The 25,154-nt window shown below is 34.9% G+C and overlaps 5 protein-coding genes across 9 annotated transcripts; all 5 read right to left on the bottom strand.

Moving 5' to 3' along the window:
- Positions 1–4,061: 4,061 nt before the first annotated feature.
- On the bottom strand, positions 4,062–5,411 carry LOC106657537 (zinc finger protein 605-like). Its single transcript, XM_014379121.2, has 5 exons — positions 5,251–5,411; positions 5,011–5,165; positions 4,746–4,903; positions 4,154–4,672; positions 4,062–4,085 (listed from the first exon to the last, which is right to left on the bottom strand). The coding sequence occupies exons 1-5, from the start codon at positions 5,409–5,411 to the stop codon at positions 4,062–4,064; spliced, it is 1,017 nt and encodes a 338-aa protein (XP_014234607.2).
- A 2,516-nt stretch (positions 5,412–7,927) lies between these two features.
- LOC106657536 lies at positions 7,928–10,240 on the bottom strand. The gene is made up of 6 exons (XM_023462291.1): positions 9,654–10,240; positions 9,114–9,284; positions 8,802–9,028; positions 8,565–8,719; positions 8,127–8,492; positions 7,928–7,987 (listed from the first exon to the last, which is right to left on the bottom strand). The coding sequence occupies exons 2-6, from the start codon at positions 9,272–9,274 to the stop codon at positions 7,928–7,930; spliced, it is 969 nt and encodes a 322-aa protein (XP_023318059.1). The 5' UTR covers positions 9,275–9,284; positions 9,654–10,240.
- Positions 10,241–11,586: 1,346 nt separating this feature from the next.
- LOC106657566 lies at positions 11,587–13,550 on the bottom strand. 3 transcript variants are annotated; one of them, XM_014379154.2, is made up of 5 exons: positions 13,232–13,550; positions 12,469–12,639; positions 12,151–12,380; positions 11,913–12,070; positions 11,587–11,833 (listed from the first exon to the last, which is right to left on the bottom strand). In XM_014379154.2, exons 2-5 carry the CDS (start codon positions 12,627–12,629, stop codon positions 11,594–11,596), a joined length of 789 nt encoding a protein of 262 aa, XP_014234640.1. In that variant the 5' UTR covers positions 12,630–12,639; positions 13,232–13,550; the 3' UTR covers positions 11,587–11,593. The 3 variants fall into 3 exon arrangements, with proteins under 3 accessions (XP_014234640.1, XP_023317896.1, XP_023317902.1); XM_023462128.1 differs by lacking the exon at positions 13,232–13,550 and adding an exon at positions 13,133–13,195; XM_023462134.1 differs by lacking the exon at positions 13,232–13,550 and adding an exon at positions 12,805–12,885.
- A 624-nt stretch (positions 13,551–14,174) lies between these two features.
- LOC106657554 (myoneurin-like) lies at positions 14,175–17,665 on the bottom strand. 3 transcript variants are annotated; one of them, XM_014379141.2, is made up of 8 exons: positions 17,140–17,665; positions 16,561–16,869; positions 16,200–16,487; positions 16,002–16,136; positions 15,693–15,919; positions 15,544–15,606; positions 15,231–15,337; positions 14,175–15,160 (listed from the first exon to the last, which is right to left on the bottom strand). In XM_014379141.2, exons 2-8 carry the CDS (start codon positions 16,857–16,859, stop codon positions 14,357–14,359), a joined length of 1,923 nt encoding a protein of 640 aa, XP_014234627.1. In that variant the 5' UTR covers positions 16,860–16,869; positions 17,140–17,665; the 3' UTR covers positions 14,175–14,356. The 3 variants fall into 3 exon arrangements, with proteins under 3 accessions (XP_014234627.1, XP_014234628.1, XP_014234626.1); XM_014379142.2 differs by having other exon boundaries at positions 17,354–17,665; XM_014379140.2 differs by having other exon boundaries at positions 16,561–16,864; positions 17,354–17,665.
- A 445-nt stretch (positions 17,666–18,110) lies between these two features.
- LOC111694364 lies at positions 18,111–21,050 on the bottom strand. Its single transcript, XM_023462285.1, has 6 exons — positions 20,899–21,050; positions 20,314–20,481; positions 19,972–20,189; positions 19,719–19,891; positions 19,391–19,649; positions 18,111–18,226 (listed from the first exon to the last, which is right to left on the bottom strand). The coding sequence occupies exons 2-6, from the start codon at positions 20,469–20,471 to the stop codon at positions 18,111–18,113; spliced, it is 924 nt and encodes a 307-aa protein (XP_023318053.1). The 5' UTR covers positions 20,472–20,481; positions 20,899–21,050.
- Between the last annotated feature and the right edge of the window lie 4,104 nt (positions 21,051–25,154).

The following is a 25,154-nucleotide window of genomic DNA, read 5'->3' as shown; positions in this document are numbered from 1 at the left end:
TTGAATCAAAAATGATAAATACCACTTACATTATATTTGAAAACAGCTTCATCATAAAAACGCATTTATTCTGCAGTGACGGGCTAGACAAAATGCCGCCCTTCGCAAACTATAATTTGATGCTCTCTTAGAAAATAACAAAAAATTAAATCCAGCTCATGTAATTTTTTCGAACATTCGATTTGCAGTATTTCTATATAATAATATTTATTGAAATTGTAATACTTTTTTTTCATTAGGAACACGAAACAGAAATTTTTAAAATCTTAATGTATGCCAGTATAAAACATTTTTCGCATAATTATAATCTGCATGGAAAATTTTTTCAATATTTATTATTTTATTTCGCAACATTGAAAAATATGTCAAAAATGTTATTTGTATTTTCATTCGTAATCAATAATTTATAAATAATGACAAGTGACGGCTATTACTTCGTCATTCAAAATTTATTGTTCACGATCTACGACCCTTTTCAGATCGCGTTACCTATTATAGACAACAGAAATTTCGCTGCAACTCTGAAAAATAATAAACACAATTTCAAGTCTCCTCCGAAATATCGTTCGGCCTTTTCGTTACAGACAACAACACTAAACAGTACCTAAGCTGCTCCTAGATGGCGCATTTCCGAATTCTAAGATACCGCAAGAGAAACTGTAAATTTCTTGAAACATATAGGACTCATTGCATTAATCAATTATATAATCATTTACGGCCGTTTCACACCTAACCAAACCTATATTAACTGCAAAGAGAAAACAATTGTCACGCTGATTTTCAATGAGCAATTAAAATACACAGAAGCTGCGAAGATAATACAATTTTTGGTTCAAAAATCGGAAAATCGTACGTGCGAAGCATTTTAAAACGAGATCACTTCGCCGTACTGGTATACAGTCGTGTAAACTCACGTGCAGCGCACGCGGCGAGGTAGATATAACGCGAGCTCGTAATATAATGTGCAGCAATCTCAGTACCGATTCCCACACACACACACACAGACAGACACATCGCGAATATTACACGCACGAAACGGAATTCCAGGTCCTCGGGCGCCGCCGCCGCCGACATTATTCAAATGCCTGGTTCACGCGATTCATATTTATACATTCTTCTTCGTCTCTCTTTACCGCTGTATTATATACTATATATGGCCATATCGCACGCGGAGGACGATTGATCGATTTGACGCCGTTTATTAAATAATGATGATACATAATGCATATGCTATGATGCAGCGGCGGAGAGTAAATTTTTCGGAAATATATCTACGTACGTGTACGTGCGCCGCGCGGTGTAATTTTCAAGCGCTCGCGCGCCATCGTCGAGGCAAAAGTTCAAAATTGCGCGCAAAGTTACGTGTAGGTAATGTTATGCATGATATTATATATTGTGCTCTCTCGCGTGCGTGTATAAGCGACCTCTTGAAGATGAGAAGGAGTCGCGCAGAAAACGACCTCGAGAAAGAGAGAGAGAGAGAGAAGAGACGAGATAAGGGGACTTTCCCACCTTCCGTCTGCAGCGAGAGTTCAGGTGGTGCTGCTGCTCATGGGAGGCCCGCCACCGCCGGAAAATCATTCGCATAAATCTCATCAGATAATCGTCGTGTGGCCCTATTTCAGGGACGCGGCGACGACGGCACCAGAGAGCCGCATTATATAGCAGAGATAATAACGTGAGAAAACAAACACATTTCGAGAAAATCAAGCGAAAAAAAAGGGCAGCGAAAACAGCTATATAATTTTCTTAATGAGGCTCTCACGCGTAATAATATAATATAACATACATATAACGTATATAAAAAAAAAAGTGAAGAGAGAGAGGGAAGTAAAGGTATTTTAAGGAATCGCGAAAAATATAACGGCACGTCGTACACGTCGATACGTACGTAACGAGCCTCGAGGCGGTGACGAAGAGGATCGACGCTCTCTCTCGAATCATCGCGCCGAAGTGAGGCCTCTTATATATTTATTATACGTAATACCCCAAGTGTGTGTGTGTGTGGGGATAAACATGATTTTTCGTATGCGTATGTAAGATATCGTCATGGGTGGTAAATTGCCGAGTGTACAGCGGAGATAATAAGTTTCTTCTTTTTTTTTTTAAAAGTATATAACGTCAAACCCGAGCGTATAAAGTATGTAAAAAAGAGAGAAAACTTCGCGGGTGACATTGAAACTCATCCAAAGAAGGAGAGAGAAGCCGCAAAAGCCGCATATAGCCCCGCCGCGCGCGTGCACCCAAGAGGCCAAGAAGATATTGTATTACGGCGCGACGTCGAGATGAAATTTTCAGGACGGATCCGCGCTTGACACAATGTTGAGCGACAAAAAAATTAACGTATAAAAAAATTGACGAAATATACAAATGAATCGTACGAATGATTATTTACATGGGAATTTTGCTCTCTATCTCTCCGAAATATGTGCTGCATGTATAACGATCCCCCCGCGCTCACAATACACGGAAGTTTCGATCGGTATTACGCGTCCCGCTACGCGTATTTACCGATCGGCTTATTATCATTCCATCGCGCTCCAGCTCGAGAGAGAGAGAAAAAAAAGGTATTAACGAGAGCTGCTCGAAATTCCTTCGAACTTCGCGTATTTAAAAGGCGAAAGCAAAAAAGAGCAGAGAGAGAGGAAAAAATTACTCAATTAAATATTTTGCATGTAACAAAACGTATACAGCTCAAGCTCTAACGCACATAATAGGTATATATACTAGCCCGGGATTAAAGCTAAAGCAAAGCTGAAACAGGGAGCAAGAGGAGGAGGAGCAGGTTCGAAATAAAAAATAGCGACACGAGAAGAAGAATGCAAATACAATTTTTTTTTATTCTGTTCTTGCTTCTGCCGCTGCGCATCCCAGGTCATACATGGGTGTATAATATTAAGCGCCGCACCACCAAGTACGTATATGTGTGTGTGTGTGCGCAGCAACCCGTCATTAAGAGTTAACGATTCTCTTTGTGGCCGCGCAGAGCTCCGAGTCGGGACCTATTATATGCACAGCACAATTTTAATGCGCACATGCCGACGCGACGTCGCGGGCCGCTCGCGCGCGCGCGCACACATACATAGGTGTATCACGTGTAATCTACTTTTTTTTCTCTTTTTTCGTCACAGCGAGAGAGTGAGGATGATAGAGGGTTACACGTACAAACGCGTGCATATAGTACTGTACATCAAAGAAGCTCTGCTGCTGCTTATATGGGCGCGTCGACGTGCACACACATGCTCGCCGCACGAGTAGGTACAAGGGGTGGCTATTACCGAGGCAAAAACGTTTCTGCCACTGTGCCGCGCACCGTACATAAATTACGATGCCGCGAGCGCGTTTTTATAAACATTATGTTATGGAGCTTTAACGAGGCACGCCGCGAGCGAAATTGTGTACGATTTCGAGGATTTTTCATTGGTAAATCGGCAATTGCTATAGAGACAGTAAGATGTTTGAGTCGATGATGATATTGAGAGATAATGGGAGAAAGACAAGATATTTTCAATAAATTTAGTATGTTGTGAAAATTTAACGTTCCAAAACTTTGAACCCTTAAACACCAGTACAGGACAAAAAAATTAGGTATAGGCTTTTAGGTATATGTAAACCACATTTTTTTATGTATTTCATAGTTGAGGAAATTTGGATATTAACACAAATGAAGTTTCGAGTATTTTAATACACACTCAGATTTAATAAAAGTAGGCAATAAATCGATACATATATAGATACTTATTGTAATGAATTAAGCGTAGAAATTTGGCTATTCTTTTGAAAAGCTAAGTTTATATCTATTTTGATTTATGCAGTTTCAACAATTTTACGAATTGCAACGATATGTAGATTCAAATCCATCTGAATATTATTACGCATTTTATTTTTTACCATTGTGTACTTTATTTATGTGGAGTTTAAGGTTGTATTTTTTTGTGAATGACTTTTCACATTGATCACATTGATGAGTTATACCTAAATGCACGGAGTCTTTGTGCACTTTAAGGTGAGATTTTTGTTTAAATCCTTTTTTGCACAAATTACATGGGTAAGAAATGCCTTTATGCATGGAATCTTTGTGTAATCTGAGACCAGTTTTTGATGTAAATACTTTTTCACACAAATCACATAGGTTAGTTAAACCTTTATGTACCGAATCAATATGGATTTTCAGATTATCCTTTCGTGTGAATATTCTGCCACATGAATCACACGCATAAGTGATACCATTATGCAATGATTTAGTGTGACGGTCAAGCATAGCTTTTGTTGTATGTGTCTTGCCACATGTCTCACATTTATGATGTATTCGACCATTATGCACTACTTCTGTATGGATTTCGAGTTTGTGCTTCTGCATGAATTTCTTTCCACAAATGTCACATGAATGTGTAATGCGATCTCGCGCTGTCTGTTTGTGGATTTTGAGATTACTTATCCTCCCAAAATTTTTAGAGCACGCTTTAAGCTTTTTAGATTTCTTGTTTCTGTGTATAGATTCAAGAGGCAGAACTTTTTCATTTTCTCTTTTGGGTTGCCGGTCAATACTTATATCTAATTTTTCAGATACCAAAGAGATTACGGTGGGTTTTACATTTTGACATTCAAATTCTATCTCAATCTCGTTGTTCAATTGAGTATCATGAACTTCTTTTTTTACAAGCGTTTGAGTCTGAAAAAAAATTGAAATTATTTACGCATTTTCTTACTATAGACATTTAGTTGCAAATATTTTATCAACTTACACGATTTTCTTGCAAAACTTGCATGAATTGAGAACTTTTCGTGTTGGATGTCTTATCTTTCATCCTACAGTCATCATTTTCATGAAGCACTGTATCTTTAGGCTCGTTATTGCAGCTAATTCTTTGGATTGTTACTCGTGGTATTTGTTCATCTTTTTCTAAAAAATTATGATAATTAAATGTTTTTTTTAATATCTTTTTTTTTGTCCAAGATGCCCATTAATCTTTTTTGGAGTAATTTCTCCCTTGGTTTAAGATTTCTTACTTTCATCAGATTTATGTTGCTGATTTGCTTTGGAGTTTTTTCCCCCAGCATCTCCAATTTCCTGATTTACAGTATCTTCTAGAAGTACAAGTAGCCTAGACGAGCTCATGATAATGTTCAAGAGGAATTTCCGAAGATCCGATTTATTATTATGTCTTGAATAAAATAGCGATAAATAAAATATAGAAACTGCACAACATTTTTAAAATTTTAAATTGTAACCAAAACTTGTAAACATACTTTGCTCTTAAAAACTTTAGAAGCACTTCTTGTACTTTCTGGTACTCTTCCAATTCTTCATGCGAAAGATATTTTTCATCTTGATTTTCCACTTCAACGTCTTGGTGTATGTACTTTTCTGTAGTTTTGGTCCCGCTTTTTTGATGAGGTCGGTGTTCCATTTTTGCAAACCTGTACAATACCATTATTTAATGTTAGTCGAGGAGTATTTTATGAACAGGCCTGGCCGAGCAAATACCAATGATTAGAGTTTGAATTCACCTGATCAAATACAATCTTTTGATTGCGATTACGATTTGTGGGAACTGGTACAAGCTGAACACTTAGAGATGATACGCTATTCTAAGAGGCACTAAGAAAAAATGAGATATCTTTTACTTCCGATTGAGGAGCGATCTAACGGACACTGATTACTGAATCGTCTAGCACGAACTGCCAGTCAGATGTGTCATATAGGTTGTGGCGTCTTGGTCTCACTTGCTTTGTTTATCCTTGTCTATATACAGTAGATGCCGCTTATATGAATCTCGCTTAATCGAATCCGCCGTTTATACGAATCAAAACGCTTGGTCCCGATTTCCCTCTATACTTTTACATGTTAATTAAAAGTCCCGATTTCAGTATAATGGAATCAAAACCCGTTTATACGAATCAAACGATATTGAACCGTCATCAAGTAAACAAATATAAAATTCGAAATTCACCATGCCTAGAAAAGATTTAACGTTGCTCCAGAAGAAAGAGTTACTAAAACAGTACGACTTGCTCGAAAAGTGCAGTCAACGTGAAGCAGCAGCAAAATTAGAAGTTTCACAGACGCAACTCAATAGGATTTTGAAAAATCGTCATGACCTAGAAGCGGCTAACATTGAAAACGGAAGTTTAAATCGTAAAAGAAAAAGGTGTGGAAAAGACGAAGATGTTGAGAAAATTCTTAAAGTCGTTCAAAAAATAGTCCGCACTAATAAGAAACAATCAAAAATTGATGAATTTTTTGTAGTAGCTTCCTCCAAGCAACAAGTATTCCATTGACGCGTAATAAAATTTGAAAAACGGTTAAATTTGACAAACCTATAAACGTTTTTTTTTTTATTAATATTTACAATTTCTTACTGCATCGTTTAATTGAATCAGCCGTTTATACGAATCAAAACGTCTGGTCCTATTGTGATTCTTATAAGCGGCATCTACTGTACATCGCTTGCTCACACGCGGAACATCTTTTTTTGAACAAATCGTCGGAAGATGTTACCATTTATCTCCCCTTATTAACGCCGTAATCGACGCGGTTGAAGATGGACCTTAGCTGGCCAAACAGCAAAACGTACTAATTCGATTGTATGACCTGGGCGGTGGGCCGAGCGTAATGACATATCAACAGCATATACTGTATTGCTTCAGCATCCTTGAGCGCGTTCGATACGGTTTTTAAGGATAAATAATGAAAATTAGTTAAAATTTTCAATTTATATGAGTACAAATCTAAGCCCATTTATCTCAAGATAGAAATATGAAAAAGAGGGCTGTAGTTGACAAAATAATTAACTTTATTGCTGATATTATAATAAAAATTTGTGTTGGCCTTACATAATAAACCAGCATATTTTCTGAAACCAACTATTGAATACGTAGCACATTTTTTAAAGAATTTGGGTATTAACATGAATAAAGTTTTAAATACTTTATGTACACTTTCAGATTCAATGATAAAGCAATCAATTTATGCATATAAAATATTAATTATTAATTTTAGATGATATTGTTACTAGCAGTACACTACAAGATTCCTATGCATTTCATCTATTTGCAGCTGAAAGTCCATTTAAATAAAATTACATATTTCGTATTTTACCATTGTGTACTTTATCTATGTGGAGTTTAAGTATGGTTTTTCTTGCAAATGACTTTTTGCATTGACTGCATGGATGAGTTATACCATTATGCACAAAATCTTTATGTTGTCTGAGTCTATGTTTTTGCGTGTATACTTTTTTGCACATATCGCATGGGTAAGTTATACCTGTATGCACTGAATCAATATGCAACTTCATATGCTTTTTCAAGACAAACGTTTTTCCACATGTATCACACGTGGGACCTGTATCTTTATGTATAGAATTAATGTGCATCTTGACGTAATATTTGCTAGCGAACTTTTTTCCACATATATAACATGTAGGACCACGCGTATGATGTTTGAGATTTTTGTGCACAATATCGATGTGATTTTTGAGATTGTCCTTTCGGGTGAATATTTTTTCACATGCATCGCATGCATGAGTGATGCGACTATGAATTGAATCAATATGACGGACGAGCTTCCATTTCTCCGTAAACGTATTTTCGCAAGTATCACATTGGTATCGTTTTCGACCGGTATGCTTAACATCAATATGTTTTTTCAGAGCAATTTTTAATCGAAATGTCTTTCCACAAGTATTACAGTTGTGAGGTTTCTGACCATTATGCTTTATATCAAGATGTTTTTTTAAAGCAATTTTTAGTCCAAATGTCTCTCTGCATATATTACAGTAGTAAGATCTCTTCTGACTATTATGCACTAAATCAATGTGTTTTTTTAAAGCAATTTTTAGTCCAAACGTTTTTCTGCATTTATTACAGGCGTGAGATTTCTGACCATTATGTACTAAATCAGTATGTTTTTTTAGAGCAATTTTTAGCCCAAATGCCTTTTCGCAAGAATTACAGTTGTAGGATCTCTTCTGACCATTATGCACTGAAACAATATGATTTACAAGATAATTTTTGTGTGTATAAGTTTTTCCACATAAGCCACACGCATGAGTTATGCCATCATGAATTAAATGAATATGACAGGCAAGTTTGTCTTTCCTTGCAAACGTCTTTCCACATACATCACACTGATATCGTTTTTGACCATAATGCACTACTTCCGTATGGATTTTGAGTTTGTGCTTCTGTGTGAATCTCTTTCCACAAATGTCACACAAGTGAGTAATGCCATCAAAGTGAAATTTAAGATCACTTTTCCTTTTCAACTTTCTTGTACATGCTTGCTCAGATTTATTGCTCTTGAGTATACATTTCAGTGGAGGAATTTTTTGGTTTTGTCTGTTGGGTTCACATTTAATATTTATATCTAATTTTTCAGGTACCAATGAAGTTTCGGTGGGTTTCACATTTTGACATAAATATTCTATCTCAATCTTGTGGTTCATTGGAGAATCATGAATTTCTTCTTTTTTTACAAGTCTTTGAGTCTAAAATTAAATTTTAGTTATTTACGAATTTATTATAGCTATACTTAAGTTGCAAATATTTGATCAACTTACGCAATTATCTTTCAATACTTGATTGTTTTGTAAACTTGTAGTGTCATATGCCTTGTCATTCATCCTAAAATCATCATTTTCTTGAAGCGATCTATCAATATCGTTATTGCAGCTAATTCTTTGGGTTATTACTCTTGGTATTTGTTCATTTTTTTCTGAAAAATAATTAGCTATGTTAAAAAGTTACTTGTTTCAAAAGCTATAACAAATATCACCATCAATGAATGATACACTTACTATGTTGCTTTGGTTTGAAATGCCCTTTTGTCTTTTTTGAAATTATTTCGTGATTGGTTGAAGATTTCTCATTGTCATGAGATGCATGTTGATGATTTACTTTGGAGTTTTTTCCCCCAGTATCTCCAGTTTCCTGATTTACAGTACCTTCTAGAAGTACAAGTAGCCTAGACGAGCTCATGATAATGTTCAAGAGGAATTTCCGAAGTTCAAATTTATTATTATGTCTTAAATAAAATAGCAATAAATAAAATATAGAAACTGCACAACATTTTTAAAATTTTAAATTGTAACCAAAACTTGTAAACATACTTTGCTCTTAAAAACTTTAGAAGCACTTCTTGTACTTTCTGGTACTCTTCCAATTCTTCATGCGAAAGATATTTTTCATCTTGACTTTCCACTTCAATGTCTTGGTGTATGTTTTTTTCTGTAGTTTTGGTCCCGCTTTTTTGAGGAGGTCGGTGTTCCATTTTTGCAAACCTGCAAAATACCATTGTTTACTGTTAGTCAAGGAAATTTTTATACCAAACCGGGTTGAGCGAATGCTAATAGTTTGAGTTTAAATTCACATAATCAAATACGATCTTTTGATTGCGATTAATCTTTTCAAATAAGAAATGAATAACGTAACATTAATCTTGATAATAATATCTTTATAACAGTGTTAATAACGCCTAGCACTCTCTAATAACAACTTGATCTACACGGTCGAAGGTTTACCGGATTTGATCAAGTATTGCAAGGCTCGCCAAGATGGCAATGTGACTCGACTATGTCCAGCATAAAATGAACACTCGAAGATAATGTCAGAAGAGCAAAAAAGAAAACATGAAATAACTTTTGGCTTACTCGTTGGGCGATCGACCGGAGACTGAATCCTAAATGAACTGCTGGTCACTAAGTCAGCGGGTCGCGGCGCCTTGGGCCTTGGCTTCACTTGGTTTATTTACACTCAAAGTTTGAATCTGTGTTGGCCGCTCAATCACATGCGTAACGTCTTTTTTAACGATTTGTGGGTACTGGTCCAAGCTGAACACTTGGAGATAATACACTGCTCTAAGAGTCACTAAGAAAAAATGAGATATTTATTACATCCGATTCAGTTTCGAGTGATCAAACGGACACTGTATCTTCTAGCACGAACTGCTCAGTCAGATGTGTCAGTAGTTTGTGGCATCTTGGCCTCACTTGCTTTGTTTATACCCGTGTCTATTGTCTATATGCGTCGCTCAATCACATGTATAACTGTTTTTTTTTAACGAATCGTCGGACGATCTTATCAGTCTATTTTAGCAATAAAGTATATAACCTACGAGATCCAAGATGGACCTTGGCTGATAAAACAGCAAGACTTACTAATTCGATTCGGTCCGAGCGTAATCTAAAGATGATATTATGCTCTCTAGCGACAGTCGTTTTCGCGCTGTGCGTGTCCGTTCGAGTTGCTCAGTCGTATGACCTGTCAACAGTACTTAATAGCTCGCGTTCTTCGTGCGACTACGCTATATAGTAAATCAAATAGGTCCGTAAATCGACGTAGCGTGACTAGACTGCTTCAGCAGGCTTGCGCGCATTCGGTAGGGTTTTGAATGATAATCATGAAAATTGTTTAAAATCTTTGGTTGCCGTACTCATTGCGGAAAGCTTTTTATTCAAATGAGTAAAAGAGAGAACTTAGATAACTTTAGAGATAAGAATTTTTATATCAACTATTGAATACTGCGCAAAAATTGAACATCTTCAAATTATTCGAGTACAAATCTATAAGAAAGAAATGCGAAAAAGATAGTTTCAGTTGACAGAATAATTAAATTTATTGGTGAGATTCGTGTCTCAAACGCTCTAAAACTCGTGCTGGCCTTGTATAATAAATTGGCATATCTTCTGAAATCAACAATTAAATAGTTCATTAAGTCCAGTAAGGTTTAAATACTTTATGAACAGTCTCAGATTCAATGATTCAACAATGAATTTATACATTTAAAAAATTAGTGATTAATTATAGCTAAAATTAAGATTTCTATGCATTATATCCATGTGCAGCTTAATGTCCATTTAAATAAAATTACATATTTCGTATTTTACCAATGTGTACTTTATCAATGTGGAGTTTAAGGCTCCTTTTTTGGGCAAATGACTGGTCGCACAGGTCACTTCGGTGAGTCATACTATAATGTATAGAATCTTTGTGTGTCTTGAGATGGCCCTTTTGTGTAAATACTTTTTGGCACAAATTTCATGGGCAAGTTATGCCAGTATGCACCGAATCTTTGTGTGTCTTGAGATGGCCCTTTTGTGTAAATACTTTTTGGCACAAATTGCATGGGTGCTTTACACCTTTATGCACTGAATCAATATGGAGTTTCAAATGACCACTTTTTGCAAATGTCTTTCCACAAATGTCACAGTTGTGCGACTTCCGACCATTGTGCACAAAATCAATATGCTTTTTAAGATACCATTTGTCGGCGAACTTTTTTTCACATATATAACATGAGTAAGTCACACCTTCATATTTAGAATCAATATGATATTTCAGACCACCTTTTCGTGTGAATGTTTTGCCACATGCATCACAGGTATGAGTGACACCGTTATGAATTGAATTAATGTGTTGATCAAGAATATTTTTTGTCACACATGTCTTTCCGCATGTATCACATTTGTGACGTGTTCGACCATTATGCACTACTTCAGTATGGATTTCGAGTTTGTGCTTCTGCATAAATTTCTTTCCACAAATGCCACACAAGTGAATATTGCTATCTGTCTCCTTATGGATTTTGAGATTACTTATCTTCCCAAACTGGGCATGCTTTAAACTTTTTAGATTTCCCGCTCGAGTGTATAGATTTCAGAGGCGAAATTTTTTCATTTTGTCTGTTGGGTTGGCATTTAATACTTATATTTGATTCTTCAAGTATAAACGAAATTATCGAAGGTTTTACATTTTTGCACTCGATTTCTATTTGAATTTCTTTGTTCAATTGAGTGTCATCAATTTCTTCTTTTTTCATAATCGTCTGACTCTGAAATAAAATTGAAATTATTTATAACAAATTGTTTTACAAAATGACGGCTATAGTTGCAAATAATTAATTATATTACAGCATTTTCTTGCAGAACTGGGATGTACTGTGAACTTGTAGTGTCGGATGTCTTGTTATTCATTCTGCAGTTATCATTTTTATAGAGCACTGGATCTGTAGGCTTGTTATAGCAGCTAATTCTTTGTATTGTTACTCGTGGTATTTTTTCATTTTTTTCTAAAAAATTATATCTATGTTATAAACTAATTTGTTTAGAAGCAATTATTAATATCATGAAAATTAAATGTTTTGCTTACCATCTTTTTTTTGTCCAAGATGCCCTTTAATCTTTCTCAGAATAATTTCGTCCTCAGGGTTTGAAAATTTCTCATATTCATCAGAGTTAATTTGCTGATTTGACTTGGTATGTTGTGTCCTAGTACCTATCGTTTCCTGATTTGTAGCATCTTCTAAAAATGCGAGACGCCTCGTGGAGCTTGCAATAATGTTGAAGAGGGATTTCCGTAGATCAGATTTATTTTTAGGTCTTGAATAAAATAAAGATCATTAATTTATAGGAACTACACAATATGTTTAAAAATTTTAAAATATGTAACTGAAACTTATATACATACTTTGCTGTCAAAAATTTCAGAAGTACTTCATGTACTTTTTTATACTCTTCCAATTCATCACTGGAGAAAAAATTTCCTTCTTCGTCGGCCTCTTTTTCGTTTCGGTCCACGGATTTTTCCGCAATTGCAGTCTCACTGTTTTGAGGAGGTTGGCTTTCCATCGTTGCGAATCTAATTTGAAGAATAGCATCATTGTTTGATATTAGTCGAGAAAGGTTTTATAATTGGATTGAGCCGAAAAAATATTCATGGCTATAAGAGTTCACATTCGTGTGATGAAATATGATTTTTTAACAAAAATAAGGACCCTACAGACGACTCAATTTTGATACCTACAAATACTAGATAATTAAATAAACAGTTGTCATTCGGTTGAAATATATCCATTAAAATTAGTTTTGATTTTTATTAAAATTGTTATTTTTTCTTTGTTTTTCGATTTTCGGTGGAATTGTGTTAAAGTTCCACTTCTAGGATTTGTTCTTTAACAACTATTCTTTCTAGATTTCAAAAACTAGTTATGTTCATCAATTGAACTTTTACACGTGTAAGTTGTTTCAATCGAATTTATTTACTCGGCGAAATTTCGAGTTTTTTCTTGATTCGGTAATTTTACATAAATTTATTTCGTTCGTCTACGCTGAATCTCGAAGTCTATACGCACCCCGCTCGAGCACACGATAAATGTCATTTTTTAACGACGATAATAACGTCTAGCACCTTCTATTAAGAAGAGTAAACAAACGCTGTCGAATTGGCTTACCGAAATCGGTCTGCTGTACAGCTAGACTTGCACCACCCACTTATCAGTTGAACACTTGGAGATAATGCACGAATCTGAAATAACTTTTGATTTGCTATAGTACGGCGATCGAGAGGAGACTGAATTTACATCGAGTCAGAGTGGATCGCGACTCGCGGCGTCTCGGCTTCGCTCGATCACACGCGTAACGTATTTTTTAACGAGTTGTGTGTTGGACGATGTTGACCGTCTATCACTCTCTAGTCTCTGTATTATAATCGAAGCGGTTGAAGATGGATCTTAGCTGGTCAGATAGCAAGACTGATTGCGGGTTTCGGGACCGGAACGAGTAACCACAATCTTAGAATAACATACTCCGCAGACTGCACTGATATCGTGCTTTGGTGACTGTCTTCTGTCTCTCTTACTCACTTGCCTGTTTTTCGCGTATGTTCTCTAGTTGATGAACCATAGTATAGGTATAGATGTATGTTTATACACACGATACTTTTTATTTAAAATACGTCAAATTCGTTTGTAAGTCCTGTTCCTTGTTCATTAAGGTTTTTAATAATAATTCAATTAAAATTGATATGATTCTCCTGGTTACAAAGATCGCGTCTTTTTGTACTCGATGCAAATAAAGCTTTTATTCAAATATTCGAATGAAGTAAAAAGGAAAACTTTCATTTGTTGATAAATATAAAATTTCACATCGACTATCAAGTACTGTGTGAAAATTGAACTTTTTTAATTCATTCCAGTACAAATTTTTGCCTATTAAATTCAAGTAAGAAAGGTGGAAAAATGTAAGCAGTTGAAAAAATTACTTTCTGCTTAAATTACGGCGAAAACTGGTATTGGCATTACATAGTGAATTGGCATCAATTTGAAATCAACTATTTAATAGTCCATTTTTTTTTTTAAACATTTGGAGGGAATTTGAATAAATCAAGTTTAATACTATACATACATACTTAGATTTAATGATTCAACAATGAATTTATACATGCAAAAAATTAGTGATTAACTTAAATTGTTACTAGCAGTGCACTATACTTCAAAGAAGCTTTGTTTTTTAATTTGATTTGTGCAGGTTTAAGATTATTATGCATTATTGCGCCCATATGCAAGTCCTTACAAGCATCATTGTCTTATACCATAGTGTACTCCATTTATATGGCGTTTAAGCTTGTATTGCCCTGAAAATGATTTTCCACATAGGTTACATGGGTGACCAATACCATTGTGCATGAAATTACTATGTTCTTTGAGACCGAATTTAGTTCTAAATACTTTTTGGCACAAATTGCATGGGTAATTTTTACTTTCATGCACAGTATTGATGTTGGAAGACAGATTATTCTTATAGTTAAATGATTTTGGACACTTCTGTGCAAATGTCGTTTTGTGTGTATTACAATTCTGCGATTTCTGGACATTGTGAACAAAATCTTGATGATATTTGAGAGTATGCTTTAGCTTAAATATTTTATCACACAATTCGCATGGGTAAGTTACTCCTTTATGTACAGAATCAATATGATTGTTGAGATAATCCTCCCTTGTAAATGTTTTTCCACATGAGTCGCATGGGAGAGTAATAACTTTATGCATTTTATTAATATGATTATCAAGTGTAAATTTTGACTTAAACTTCTTTTTACATGTATCACATTTGTGACGTTTTCGACTGGTCCAATTCCTAATAGTTCTGAGAGTACTTTTTGAAGTTACCTTGCTTTTGACATATTTATCGCTCTTTTCTACCAATTGCAGCTGTGGAATTTTTTCATTTTGGTTGTTGGGTTCACAGTCAATACTTATGTTTAAATTTTGAGATACAAATGAAGTTACAGTGGGTTTCACATTTTTGCACTCAAATTCTATTTCAATGTCGTTGCTCAATTCATTTTTGTGGGTTTCTTCATTATTTCCAAGCGTTAGAGTCTGTAATAAAGTAAAATTATTTAGACATTTTCTTGCCTACACTTCAGTTACTAATAATTAATCTACTTACAGAACTTTCTTGGAGAAATTGTATGTCTTGTGAACTTTCAGTGTCAGATCTTGTGTTATTCTTTGTATTTTTAGCATTATCATGAAGGGACAAATCTCTTGATTTTTCTGAAAACAAATTATAACAGTTAATTTTACAAAGCTTTTAAGGTAAACTCACCGTGTGGCTAGCTTGAAAATTCTTAAAGTAAATGGTGCCACCAAACTAGCTTAGTTGAGCAAATGAGGATGGAGAATTTGTTTTTAGTAATTTCTGAGCTAGCCAAGTGAATTGAATTGAATTACACAACCATATCTAGTTTATGGACATATACCTTGAGATATCCTTCTGGGATCGATTCTTTCAATTATTACTCTTGGTATTAGTTCCTTTATACCTGGAAAATAATCATCCCAGTTAAAAGATAACTCATCGTCAAAAAAGCTATTCTATATATCATCATTAATAAATGTTTTCATTTACTATATCTTTTTGGCATAGAATGCCCTTTTTTCTTTTTCATAATAACTTCATTTTCGCATGATAAAGAATTCTCAATTTCATAAGATTTATGCCGCTTTCTTGATTTGGTTTTTGTCCCAGAACTAGTACTTTCCTGATTATGAGTGTCTGCTAGAAGTGCGAGAAGTCTTGTCGAGGTGGCGATAATGTTCAAAAGGGACTTTCGCAGATCACATTCATTATCAGGTCTAAAATGAATCCAAAATGCACAATATATTATAAAAAATACATACAATTTTCAAATTATGCAATTGAAACTTGTATACATACTTCTCTTTGGAAAATTTTAGAATCACTTCTTGTACTGTTTTGTATTCTTCAGATTCTTGTACTTGTATGTACACTTCAGATTCCTCGTCTGTAACAAAACTCCCTTCTTCGTCATCCGATGCCTCTGCTTCATCTCTGCAATATAAATTATAATTCAAATATATTACTTAAATGAAAAAACAAAATCAATGAACTTACAGGATTTTTTTCAGCTTATCCTTGATGTCTCGCAACGAAGGCTCAGCAGGCTCGATGACGTTGGAATTGTTTTCTCCCTCTCTCATGAATCTTATTTTATACGGTTCAAAAATGTTGTTTACAATCTCCTCCGTTATAGGTTTTCGCGATATACTGAGGATCGCATTGGAGTACTTTTTCGACGAATCATCAGTTATATGTAAATCGTCGAGAATTTGCTCGACATCGGCCGTAGAAAATCTGACATCATTGAAAAGCTTACGCGACAAATTGGTAAATTGACTCTTCCTACGTAAAAGCATTGTATCATAAGTTAATGTCAATAAGTATAATTTTCGACAGTTGTGTAATGAGCACTCACATCAAGTAAGCAGCCAAGGTGAGATTATTCAAAAGAAAACACGGATGAGTGTTTTTCCAGTTGTCGATGCCGCCGTTCGACTGCATGTAATCCAACCAGCTCTCCAAAGTTTTACGACTGCAAACGTCGCTACGATCGAATCCATTTCTCCAGAGATCGGCGAAATTGTCAAAATCGCTGTAGTCCGTGTCCGAATCGGACGAAATCAAGTAGTGGACTCTGAAGAGTAGTTTCGTCGTCAGGCAGCTCATGGATTTTTCGGCAATTTTAGCGCTGCTGTTTTCGGGTCGGCGCTCCATCGTGGCTAATCTGAAAAATGCGATTGCTCATTGTGGATCGAGAAAGATATTACCCTCGGGTCAAAGAGCTAGACTAGATCGAGTCGAGTATAAGTAAACGCAAACGTTTCCAGCGCGAGTTAAAAATTAAAGCAAAGATTCCCTGAATGTTTTGATTCTTATACCAAGCGGAATTTCAGTCGGGTAATAAACACGCATCAAAACAGCAATGTTGGTTGACTAGATTTCACTCAAAAATGCACAACTTTCAGAGAAAATATGTAAATAACTGTTGACTTACTCGTTGGGCGATCTACTGTACAGTGACTGCACGAATACATGAACGTCATAAACCGCTGGTCGATACAGTCAGCACTTTTGCAGGTCGCAGTGTCCTGCGGGCTCACTCGGCTTGTTTACACTGGACGTCGGAATTTATCCGCGTACGTACCATCTTTTATAACGAGTCGTATCACGTGCAATAGGACGATGTTAAAAAGTCTTTATCCACTCACTCATACGTTATCAGCGTAATCGACGCGTGTTCGAGGGTTGACCTTGGCCGCTGAGATAGCACTGACACTCGCTGATTGGGCTTCGATGCCGAGTATATAATGATGAAACGCGGCCGCGACTGCGATATAATTCCTTGTACAGACTCTTTGACCCGACCCGACTGGTACGAGAGCTAATCCACGAATGATGATGGGCGATGTCGCGATTATCGAGCAGTATTAACGCCGGCGACGACGGATTCTTTCTGTCACGCGTCTGTGATTGGTTTGCGCTCGACCGCGTGCCGAAAATCGTGCACTCGTTCGTTGCTGCTGCTGCACGGGCACGGGGCGGTGAGTTTATGTAAGGACACATACATAGAACACGCGATTTTTGCTCGGACGGCTCACGCATGCCTTTGAAACGTCAAAGTTATAGCGTTTGGCTCTGCCTATCTCTGTCTTCCTTTATTCTGCTCGCTTGCCGCGCGCATATTGTATACGATGCTGTGCGCGTTCGTGCGTTTTGCTCGGACACATCAACAACAACAACGCATACCCTACTGTGCATAGCTCGCGCTACTTCGTAGCTCTGCATTAATAAATGTCAGCGTTTATGATACATTTTTGACTTATACACTACTTTTTATTTCTGCAGAACATGTTTGTTCGTTTCGAATAATTATAATTTATTAAGCTTATGGCCGTGCCTATATGTATAATCCAATCAGACGCGGTCAATGTCTCGTTTGAACTCGGTGGCGGGAAAGTATACTCTTTAAAAAACCACTTCACACTCAAAACCACCATGTAATATCATGCCGGTCCGTATCTCATGTTCAAGTTCGTCAGGTCTGGACTGGAGGTGGCTCATATCTTCGTTCGTTGCTCTGGCTAAAATCAGTTTAGATAAGTTTTTGACAAATCATCTCGAGAGAAGAGTGCGAAAAAAACGACTACAGTCAAAAAAGAAAGTCTTATCATTTGAAGTTTGTACCTTGGATTACTAAGAAAATTCGTGATGGCATTAAACATTGAATCTTTTAAAAACAACTATTCTATACGAAGCCCATTTTATTAAATAATTGTGAAGAATTTGAATGATCACGAATAAAGTTCAAACCTTTTTAAAACATACATCGATATATTTTAATGCAGTAATAAGTTAATAAATGTATAGAAAATTAGTGATTAATTATGATTTTAAGTGTTCTAAGGTCCACAATTCTTCAAAGAAGCTATGTTTTAACGTTTTGATTTTTGCTGTTTAAAAGTTCTTATGCATTGCGCCCAAGTGTACCTCAAGTCCATATAAACATCCTTACATGTCTTGTTTTTTTTAATTGTGTATATCATCGATGTGAAGTTTAAGGTTGGTTTTTCGTGTGAATGATTTTTCACATTGATCGCAATATTTTTTACCATTGTGTACTCGATCGATATGGATTTTCAGGTTGTTTCTCTGAGTAAAAGATTTTTCACATTGATCGCATTGATGAGTTATACCATTATGCACAGAATCGTTGTGTCGTTTGAGATGACTTTTTTGGGAAAATACTTTTCTGCACAAATTGCACGGGTAAGTTATGCCTTTATGCAGGGAATGTTTGTGTAATTCGAGACTGTTTTTTGTTATAAATACTTTTCTGCATATATCGCATGGGTGCGTTAAACCTTTATGCACTGAATCAATATGGATTTTCAGATTATCTTTTCGTGCGAATGTTTTGCCACATGAATCACACCCATGAGTGATACCATTATGCAATGATTTAGTGTGACGGTCAAGTATAGCTTTTGTCACATATGTCTTTCCGCATGTATTGCATTTGTGACGTTTTCGACCATTATGTGCTACTTCAGTATGGATTTTGAGTTTGTGTTTCTGCATGAATTTCTTTCCACAAATGTCACACAAGTGAGTAATGCGATCTCGCGCTGTCTGTTTGAGGATTTTGAGATTACTATTCCTTACAAACTTTTTTGGATGTGTATTAAACTTTTCAGATTTTTCGCTCGTCTTAGAACATTCTTCGAGCGTAACTTTTTCATTCTGACCGTTGGGTTCACAGTGAATATTTATATCTAATTTTTCTACATTATCGTTCTTTATCATGTCTAATCGCTCATCTTTAATCGTAGCACGAGTTGCTTCGCTAATTTTTGCATCTTGTAACTGATTTTGGGACAAATAATCTAATTTTTGCGGTGTACGCGAAGTTACAGTAGGTTTTACATTTTTGCATTCAAACACTATTTCAGTCTCATCGTTCAAATCAGTATTAAAAATCTCATCTTTTTGTAGAAACGTTTGAGTCTAAAAGAAAATGAAAGTCATTCACACATTTTTAGCTATAATTTAATCGCAAACGTAAAATAAACTTACGGCATATTCTTGCAGGAATGGGATATATTGTGAACTACCAGAGTCGGGTTCCTGCATATCAATTCTATATTCTTCATTTTCATATAGTGATTTATTTATATAAGCGACACATCCAGGCTTGTTACTGCTGCTTACTCTTTTTATTGTTACTCTCGGTATTTGTTCATCTTTTCCTAAAAATATATTTAACTATGTCAAATAACTTGTTTTAACAGCTATAATAAATACCATAATCAATAAATATTTTACTAACTATCTTTCATTTGCCCAAATTGCCCATTTGGCTTTTTTGGAATACATTGGTCCTTGCTTGAAGATTTATCATATTCATTGAATCTATGATTTGCTTTGACTTTTGCCGCAAAACCTGTACTTTCTTGATTTGGAGTATTTTCTAAAAAGACAAGAAGCCTCATCAAGTTTGATGCAATGTTCAAGAGGGATTTCCGCAGATCAGATTTATTTGTAATTCTAAAATGAAATAAAAGTACAAATTTTTAGGTCTTGAATTAAATTAAAGTACTCTATTAATAGAAACTAATTATTAGAAACTAATTAATATTTAAAATTATGTAGCTGATCCTTCTCTATATACTTTGCATTTGAAAATGTTAGAAACTCTTCTTGTATTTTTTTGTACTCTTCCAATTCCTCATGTGAAAGATAACTTTCTCCTGTGTCATCTTCTTTATCTCGGTGTATGTAATTTTCTGTAATTTCGGTCTCATTGTTTTGAAGAGGTCGACATTCCATCGTTGCAAATCTAAAAAATACCATTGTTTATGTTAAGCGAGACATGACGCGACTGATTATGACAGGAAAACAAGTGGAATGAATGAAAATTCAGGACTGAAGTTCGAGTAAAAAATTAGAAATAAAGTTTTTCCAAAAGTTCGGTATACTAAACCAAACAAGTCTTTTTGACAATTGCAATTTACAATACTTCATTTGTTTATGAAAATAAAAAAAATATGTTAACAATTTATGGCCATTTGATTAAAAGCAAAACTAATTTCAAAAAACATTAATCCTTATACATTGCTACGAAAATTTTATTCGAAATTATTATGTAGTTGTTTAAGGAAGTGTAACCTTCCCGCAAAAAAATAAGAATATATGAAAATTAATAAATTCATTTAAAATGCTGGTCAATAAATTAGGTCCAGCGTCTTGGCCTCACTTGGTTAGTTTATGCTAAATCTCAGAATAGAATCGATGCGTCGCTCGAGCACACGCGTGTAGACTTTTTTGAACAGGTCGTGGGTGAGACGATTATGTGTTCAAATCTCAGAGGCAAAAATACGAAAATATGAAATAGATCGGAGACTGAATTGATGAAGTGCTGGTCGACAAGTCAGCAGATCGATATGTTTTCTTCGTTTGTTTACGCTTGTCTATGTGTTTGTTTACACTTATCGCACACGTAACGTCTTTTTCAACGAGTCGCGTCACTTGTGTATTTCAACGTCAAGCACTTATTTTTCATTAGTCGTTATTAATAGCGCAATTGATGCTATCGAATTCGATTTAAAACACTAGACTTCAAGATTATAAGTCAAGTACTTGTCCACGTTTACAAGAGAACATTTGTTGTCACTATCATAGGCAACTCGCTCGTCTGCTTCTTCTTCTTCTTTTTTTTGGCCTTGGAATCGCTCGTCTGCTTTAGTAATCAACTGTATGAGACTGCGGCAGTTTGGGGACGCTGCACAGCAAAGTTGAATCAAACTTCTGCTCCAGGTATACGAGTAAAAGACTGACCGCGAGGTTGCCATATTATAATATTATTGATTCGGAATTTTGACGTTTCGACCCGAATTTTCTACGGATGTAATTAGATACAGTATTTTCTGGTCTTTTGCGTCTCGTTGACTAATTCGCGTTGAGAATTCGTATTTTGGGTGAACCTAACAAGAAAATCGTTTTTTCGAAAACGTGTATAAGAAAATAGTATTAACTAACTGGAGTAAAGAACTCTTTGTTTTTTACATATTTTTTCTAAGTCGTTCTTTAATTTCACGTTCAAAGTTATCAAGAACTCATCACATTTTCAATCTTTGCGGTTTTGTAATTCGATGAGGAACCTCTGAAAAAAATGTTAAAAACAAAATCTTGAAAGTTAGCAATAGAATACATGCGAATTTTTTTACATAAATAATATTGGAAGAATTTTATAAATTATAAACAATATTGCATATATAATTAATGTAATGGGCATACATTTTAACATTTCTAAATGTAAATATTGAAATATTTTCTTATTGTATACAACATAAAATAAAATTCATCAAATAATTGGTACATGTTGGAGAACTCTGTGATATATAAGAATTCGACATTCATCGGAAAATGATCTGTAGAATTGTTTCAATGAGATGAGCATGTCATTATCAAGTTTTATTAAAAAAATACGTTTATTTCAATGTCCTTCGTTACACTCAATACTTATATAGTATTTGTTGGCATAATTCATCAAATTAAAACGATTTTTCAAATTGTTTTCAGATTCCGAACAACAAAGGCCTATAGTAAAATCGGCTTTGCATCGAATTTACATAAGAAACGATTTTCATGTATCTCTCTATATTAGTAAAATAACCAAATCTGGACCTTATATAGCTTGTCAGACTACACGAGCAGTGAATATAATCTGTGCAACGAAAAAATCTTATTGTCTGTTCGGGCTGTGACTGGTTCGGAGTCTCGACTGCTGCCGACAAGTCCGCTCGTTCGTTTCTGCAATCTGCAGCGGTGAAACGCAGACGCGTCGGCTGCTCAGTTATTTTTGCGTGCTCAGGTGCTGTGTGTTGCCTCGCAGTCAAAAACTAACGCAAACTCAACGCACACGCCTCGCACTTATAAGTTTTCACTGATGAAATGTAATACATATTTATTCACGCACAAGTTTTCACTGATGTCGATTTTATGTCGGAGTGTTGATAAATGTGGACTCAGTGATTCTAAATGCGGGTAATAGTTTGAACATAGTACCAGATTCAAGTTGAAAAAACTGTGGAATTTTTGCATTATTTACACTTAACATAAATAAATGAACAAAAATAAATATCATCGCTTCTCGATATAGAGTGAATTGACAGATAGGGATTGAATACAGCGTGGATTTATGATAATATCTTTATTTTGTCTGCAATGATATTCCAGTTTTGAACTTGATTTTGTTAAGTTACACATGCATTTTTAGAAAATTATAAAATTTTAACAGAATAATTTACTTCATTTTTTCACATCCACTATCCATCAAATTTAAACGATTTTTTAAATTGTTTAGGATCCAAACAAAGGCCTGTGGTAAAATCGGCCTAACATCAAATTTATATAAGAAACGATTTTCATGTATTGCTCCCATCTTCAGCTTGAAATCCGTGCAAATATTAAAAGATTTATGCATACTCCATGTCTATGTAAGAACTATCCCACATTTTATTTTTTACCATAGTGTATTCTATCGATGTGGAGTTTAAGGGTGCTTCTGTGAGAAAATGATTTTTTACATTGATCGCATGGGTGAGTGATACCATTATGCACGGAATCATTGTGTAATCTGAGACTGGATTTTTTTCTAAATACTTTTTTACACAAATCACATGGGTGAATTATACCTTTATGTACATCGTCAATATGATAAGTGAGATGAGATTTGTAATTGAATGATTTTTGACATTCGTCACATTTGTAAAGTTTTTCATTTCTCATGTGCATTATATCAACGTGGAGCCTTAGACTATGCTTTCGTGTGTATTTTTTTTCGCATAAATCGCATGTATAAGTTATGCCATTATGCACCGTACTCGTGTGTTGATTCAGAACGCCTTTGCGAATGAATGACTTTTGGCATTTATCACACTTATGACGCTTGAGATTTTTGTGAACATAATCGATATGGTTTTTTAGAATGACTTTGGTTTTGAATGTCTTTTCACATGAGTCACATGTGTGGGTAATTACATCATGTACTGAATGAATATGATGGACAAGTTTATCCTTCCTTGCAAATGTCTTTCCACGCGTATCACATTGGTAAGGTTTTCGACGATTATGCACTACTTCAGTATGGATTTGGAGTTTGTGCTTTTGCATGAATTTCTTTCCACAAATTTCACACAAGTGGGTAATGTGATTGTGGGCTGTATCCTTGTGGACTTTGAGATGACTGTTATTTTTCAACTTTTTTGAACATGTCTCAAGCTTTTCAGATTCTTCGTTGTCATGTACAGAATTTACAGGTAGTATTATTTCGCTTCGTTCGTTGGTTTCGCAGTCTTTATTTAAATTCAATTTTTCCATACTATCGTCCAAATATTCTTTCTTCACCATGCTTAATAACTCATTATTAATCGTGGCACAAGTTGCTTCGCTAATTGCTGAATCTTGCAACTGATTTTGGGACAAATAGTCTAATTTTTGCTGTGCAAACGAAGTTATGGTAGGTTCTACATTTTTGCATTCGAATACTATTTCAGTCTCATTGTTCAATTGAGTATTAGGAAATTCATATTTTTGTAAAAGCGTTTGAATCTGAAATAAAATCGGAAATGATTCACGGCAAATTTTATTTAATAACGATGGATGTAACTTGGATGCAAATATATAATCATATTACGGAATTATCTTGCCGAGGTGAGATATATTGTGAACTTCTATAGTCGGGTTTCTTTTCATTAATTTTACATTCATCATTTTCATGAAGTGATTTATCTATATTAGCGACATATCCAGGCTTGTTATCGCTGCTTATTCTTTTTATTGTTACTCTCGGTATTTGTTTAGTTTTTACTAAAAAAATAATTAACTATGTTAAATAACTTGTTTTAAAAGCTATTTTACTATCAATAAATGTTTCACTTACTATATTTTATTTGACCAAGTTGCCGATTTATCTTTTTCGGAATACTTTGGTCTTTGGTTGAAGATTTATCATATTTATAACATTGATGATTTGCATTGATTTTTGGCCTACAATCTGTTTGCTGATTTGGAGTATCTTCTAGAATCGCGAGAAGCCTCATCAAGCTCGCGGCAATGTTAAAAAGGGATTTCCGCAATTCAGATTTATTGGCTGATCTTAATTAAAATAAAAATACCTAATTAATAGAAAATACACCATACATTTATAATTTTTAAATTATGTAATTGAAACTCGTATACGTACTTTGCATTCAAAAATTTTACGAGCATTTCTTGTACTTTTTGGTTCTCTTCCAATTCCTCAAGCGAAAGAAATCTTCCTTCTTGGTCATCTTCTATTTCATTTCGGTGTATATAATTTTCCGTAGTTTCGGTCTCATTGTTCTGATGAAGTCGGCTTTCCATCGTTTAAAATCTAAAGAATACCAATGCTGATGTTAGTCGAGGAAGTTTTAACGCGCGAATCTCAGAGGTACTAAAAAAATATGAATTTTACACTTTTGACTTACT

Source organism: Trichogramma pretiosum, unplaced genomic scaffold (assembly GCF_000599845.2).
Source record: "Trichogramma pretiosum strain Unisexual culture from Peru unplaced genomic scaffold, Tpre_2.0 scaffold86, whole genome shotgun sequence".
Classification (NCBI taxonomy): Eukaryota; Metazoa; Arthropoda; class Insecta; order Hymenoptera; family Trichogrammatidae; genus Trichogramma; species Trichogramma pretiosum.
The sequence above is the reverse complement of the archived record's forward strand: the minus strand, read 5'-3'. Positions and strand labels throughout refer to the sequence as shown.

What these genes read in the sequence shown, in the direction of transcription:
- LOC106657536 (XM_023462291.1), bottom strand. Translation starts at nt 9,274, where the DNA reads ATGGAACACCGACCTCCTCAAAAAAGCGGGACCAAAACTACAGAAAAA. An exon ending in TTTCAAACCAAAGCAACATA is followed by an intron (nt 8,720 to 8,801) that starts GTAAGTGTATCA and finishes ATTATTTTTCAG; the next exon opens with AAAAAAATGAACAAATACCA. An exon ending in AAAAACGATATCAGTGTGAT is followed by an intron (nt 7,988 to 8,126) that starts GTATGTGGAAAG and finishes ATATTGTTTCAG; the next exon opens with TGCATAATGGTCAGAAGAGA.
- LOC111694364 (XM_023462285.1), bottom strand. Translation starts at nt 20,471, where the DNA reads ATGGAATGTCGACCTCTTCAAAACAATGAGACCGAAATTACAGAAAAT. An exon ending in CTAACATTTTCAAATGCAAA is followed by an intron (nt 20,190 to 20,313) that starts GTATATAGAGAA and finishes ATTTCATTTTAG; the next exon opens with AATTACAAATAAATCTGATC. An exon ending in CATTCCTGCAAGAATATGCC is followed by an intron (nt 19,650 to 19,718) that starts GTAAGTTTATTT and finishes ATTTTCTTTTAG; the next exon opens with ACTCAAACGTTTCTACAAAA.
- LOC106657554 (XM_014379140.2), bottom strand. An exon ending in GATAAGCTGAAAAAAATCCT is followed by an intron (nt 16,137 to 16,199) that starts GTAAGTTCATTG and finishes TTTATATTGCAG; the next exon opens with AGATGAAGCAGAGGCATCGG. An exon ending in CTAAAATTTTCCAAAGAGAA is followed by an intron (nt 15,920 to 16,001) that starts GTATGTATACAA and finishes GATTCATTTTAG; the next exon opens with ACCTGATAATGAATGTGATC.
- LOC106657537 (XM_014379121.2), bottom strand. Translation starts at nt 5,411, where the DNA reads ATGGAACACCGACCTCATCAAAAAAGCGGGACCAAAACTACAGAAAAG. An exon ending in GCAACATAAATCTGATGAAA is followed by an intron (nt 4,904 to 5,010) that starts GTAAGAAATCTT and finishes ATAATTTTTTAG; the next exon opens with AAAAAGATGAACAAATACCA. An exon ending in AAGTTTTGCAAGAAAATCGT is followed by an intron (nt 4,673 to 4,745) that starts GTAAGTTGATAA and finishes ATTTTTTTTCAG; the next exon opens with ACTCAAACGCTTGTAAAAAA.
- LOC106657566 (XM_014379154.2), bottom strand. Translation starts at nt 12,629, where the DNA reads ATGGAAAGCCAACCTCCTCAAAACAGTGAGACTGCAATTGCGGAAAAA. An exon ending in CTGAAATTTTTGACAGCAAA is followed by an intron (nt 12,381 to 12,468) that starts GTATGTATATAA and finishes ATTTTATTCAAG; the next exon opens with ACCTAAAAATAAATCTGATC. An exon ending in TCTTGGACAAAAAAAAGATG is followed by an intron (nt 12,071 to 12,150) that starts GTAAGCAAAACA and finishes ATAATTTTTTAG; the next exon opens with AAAAAAATGAAAAAATACCA.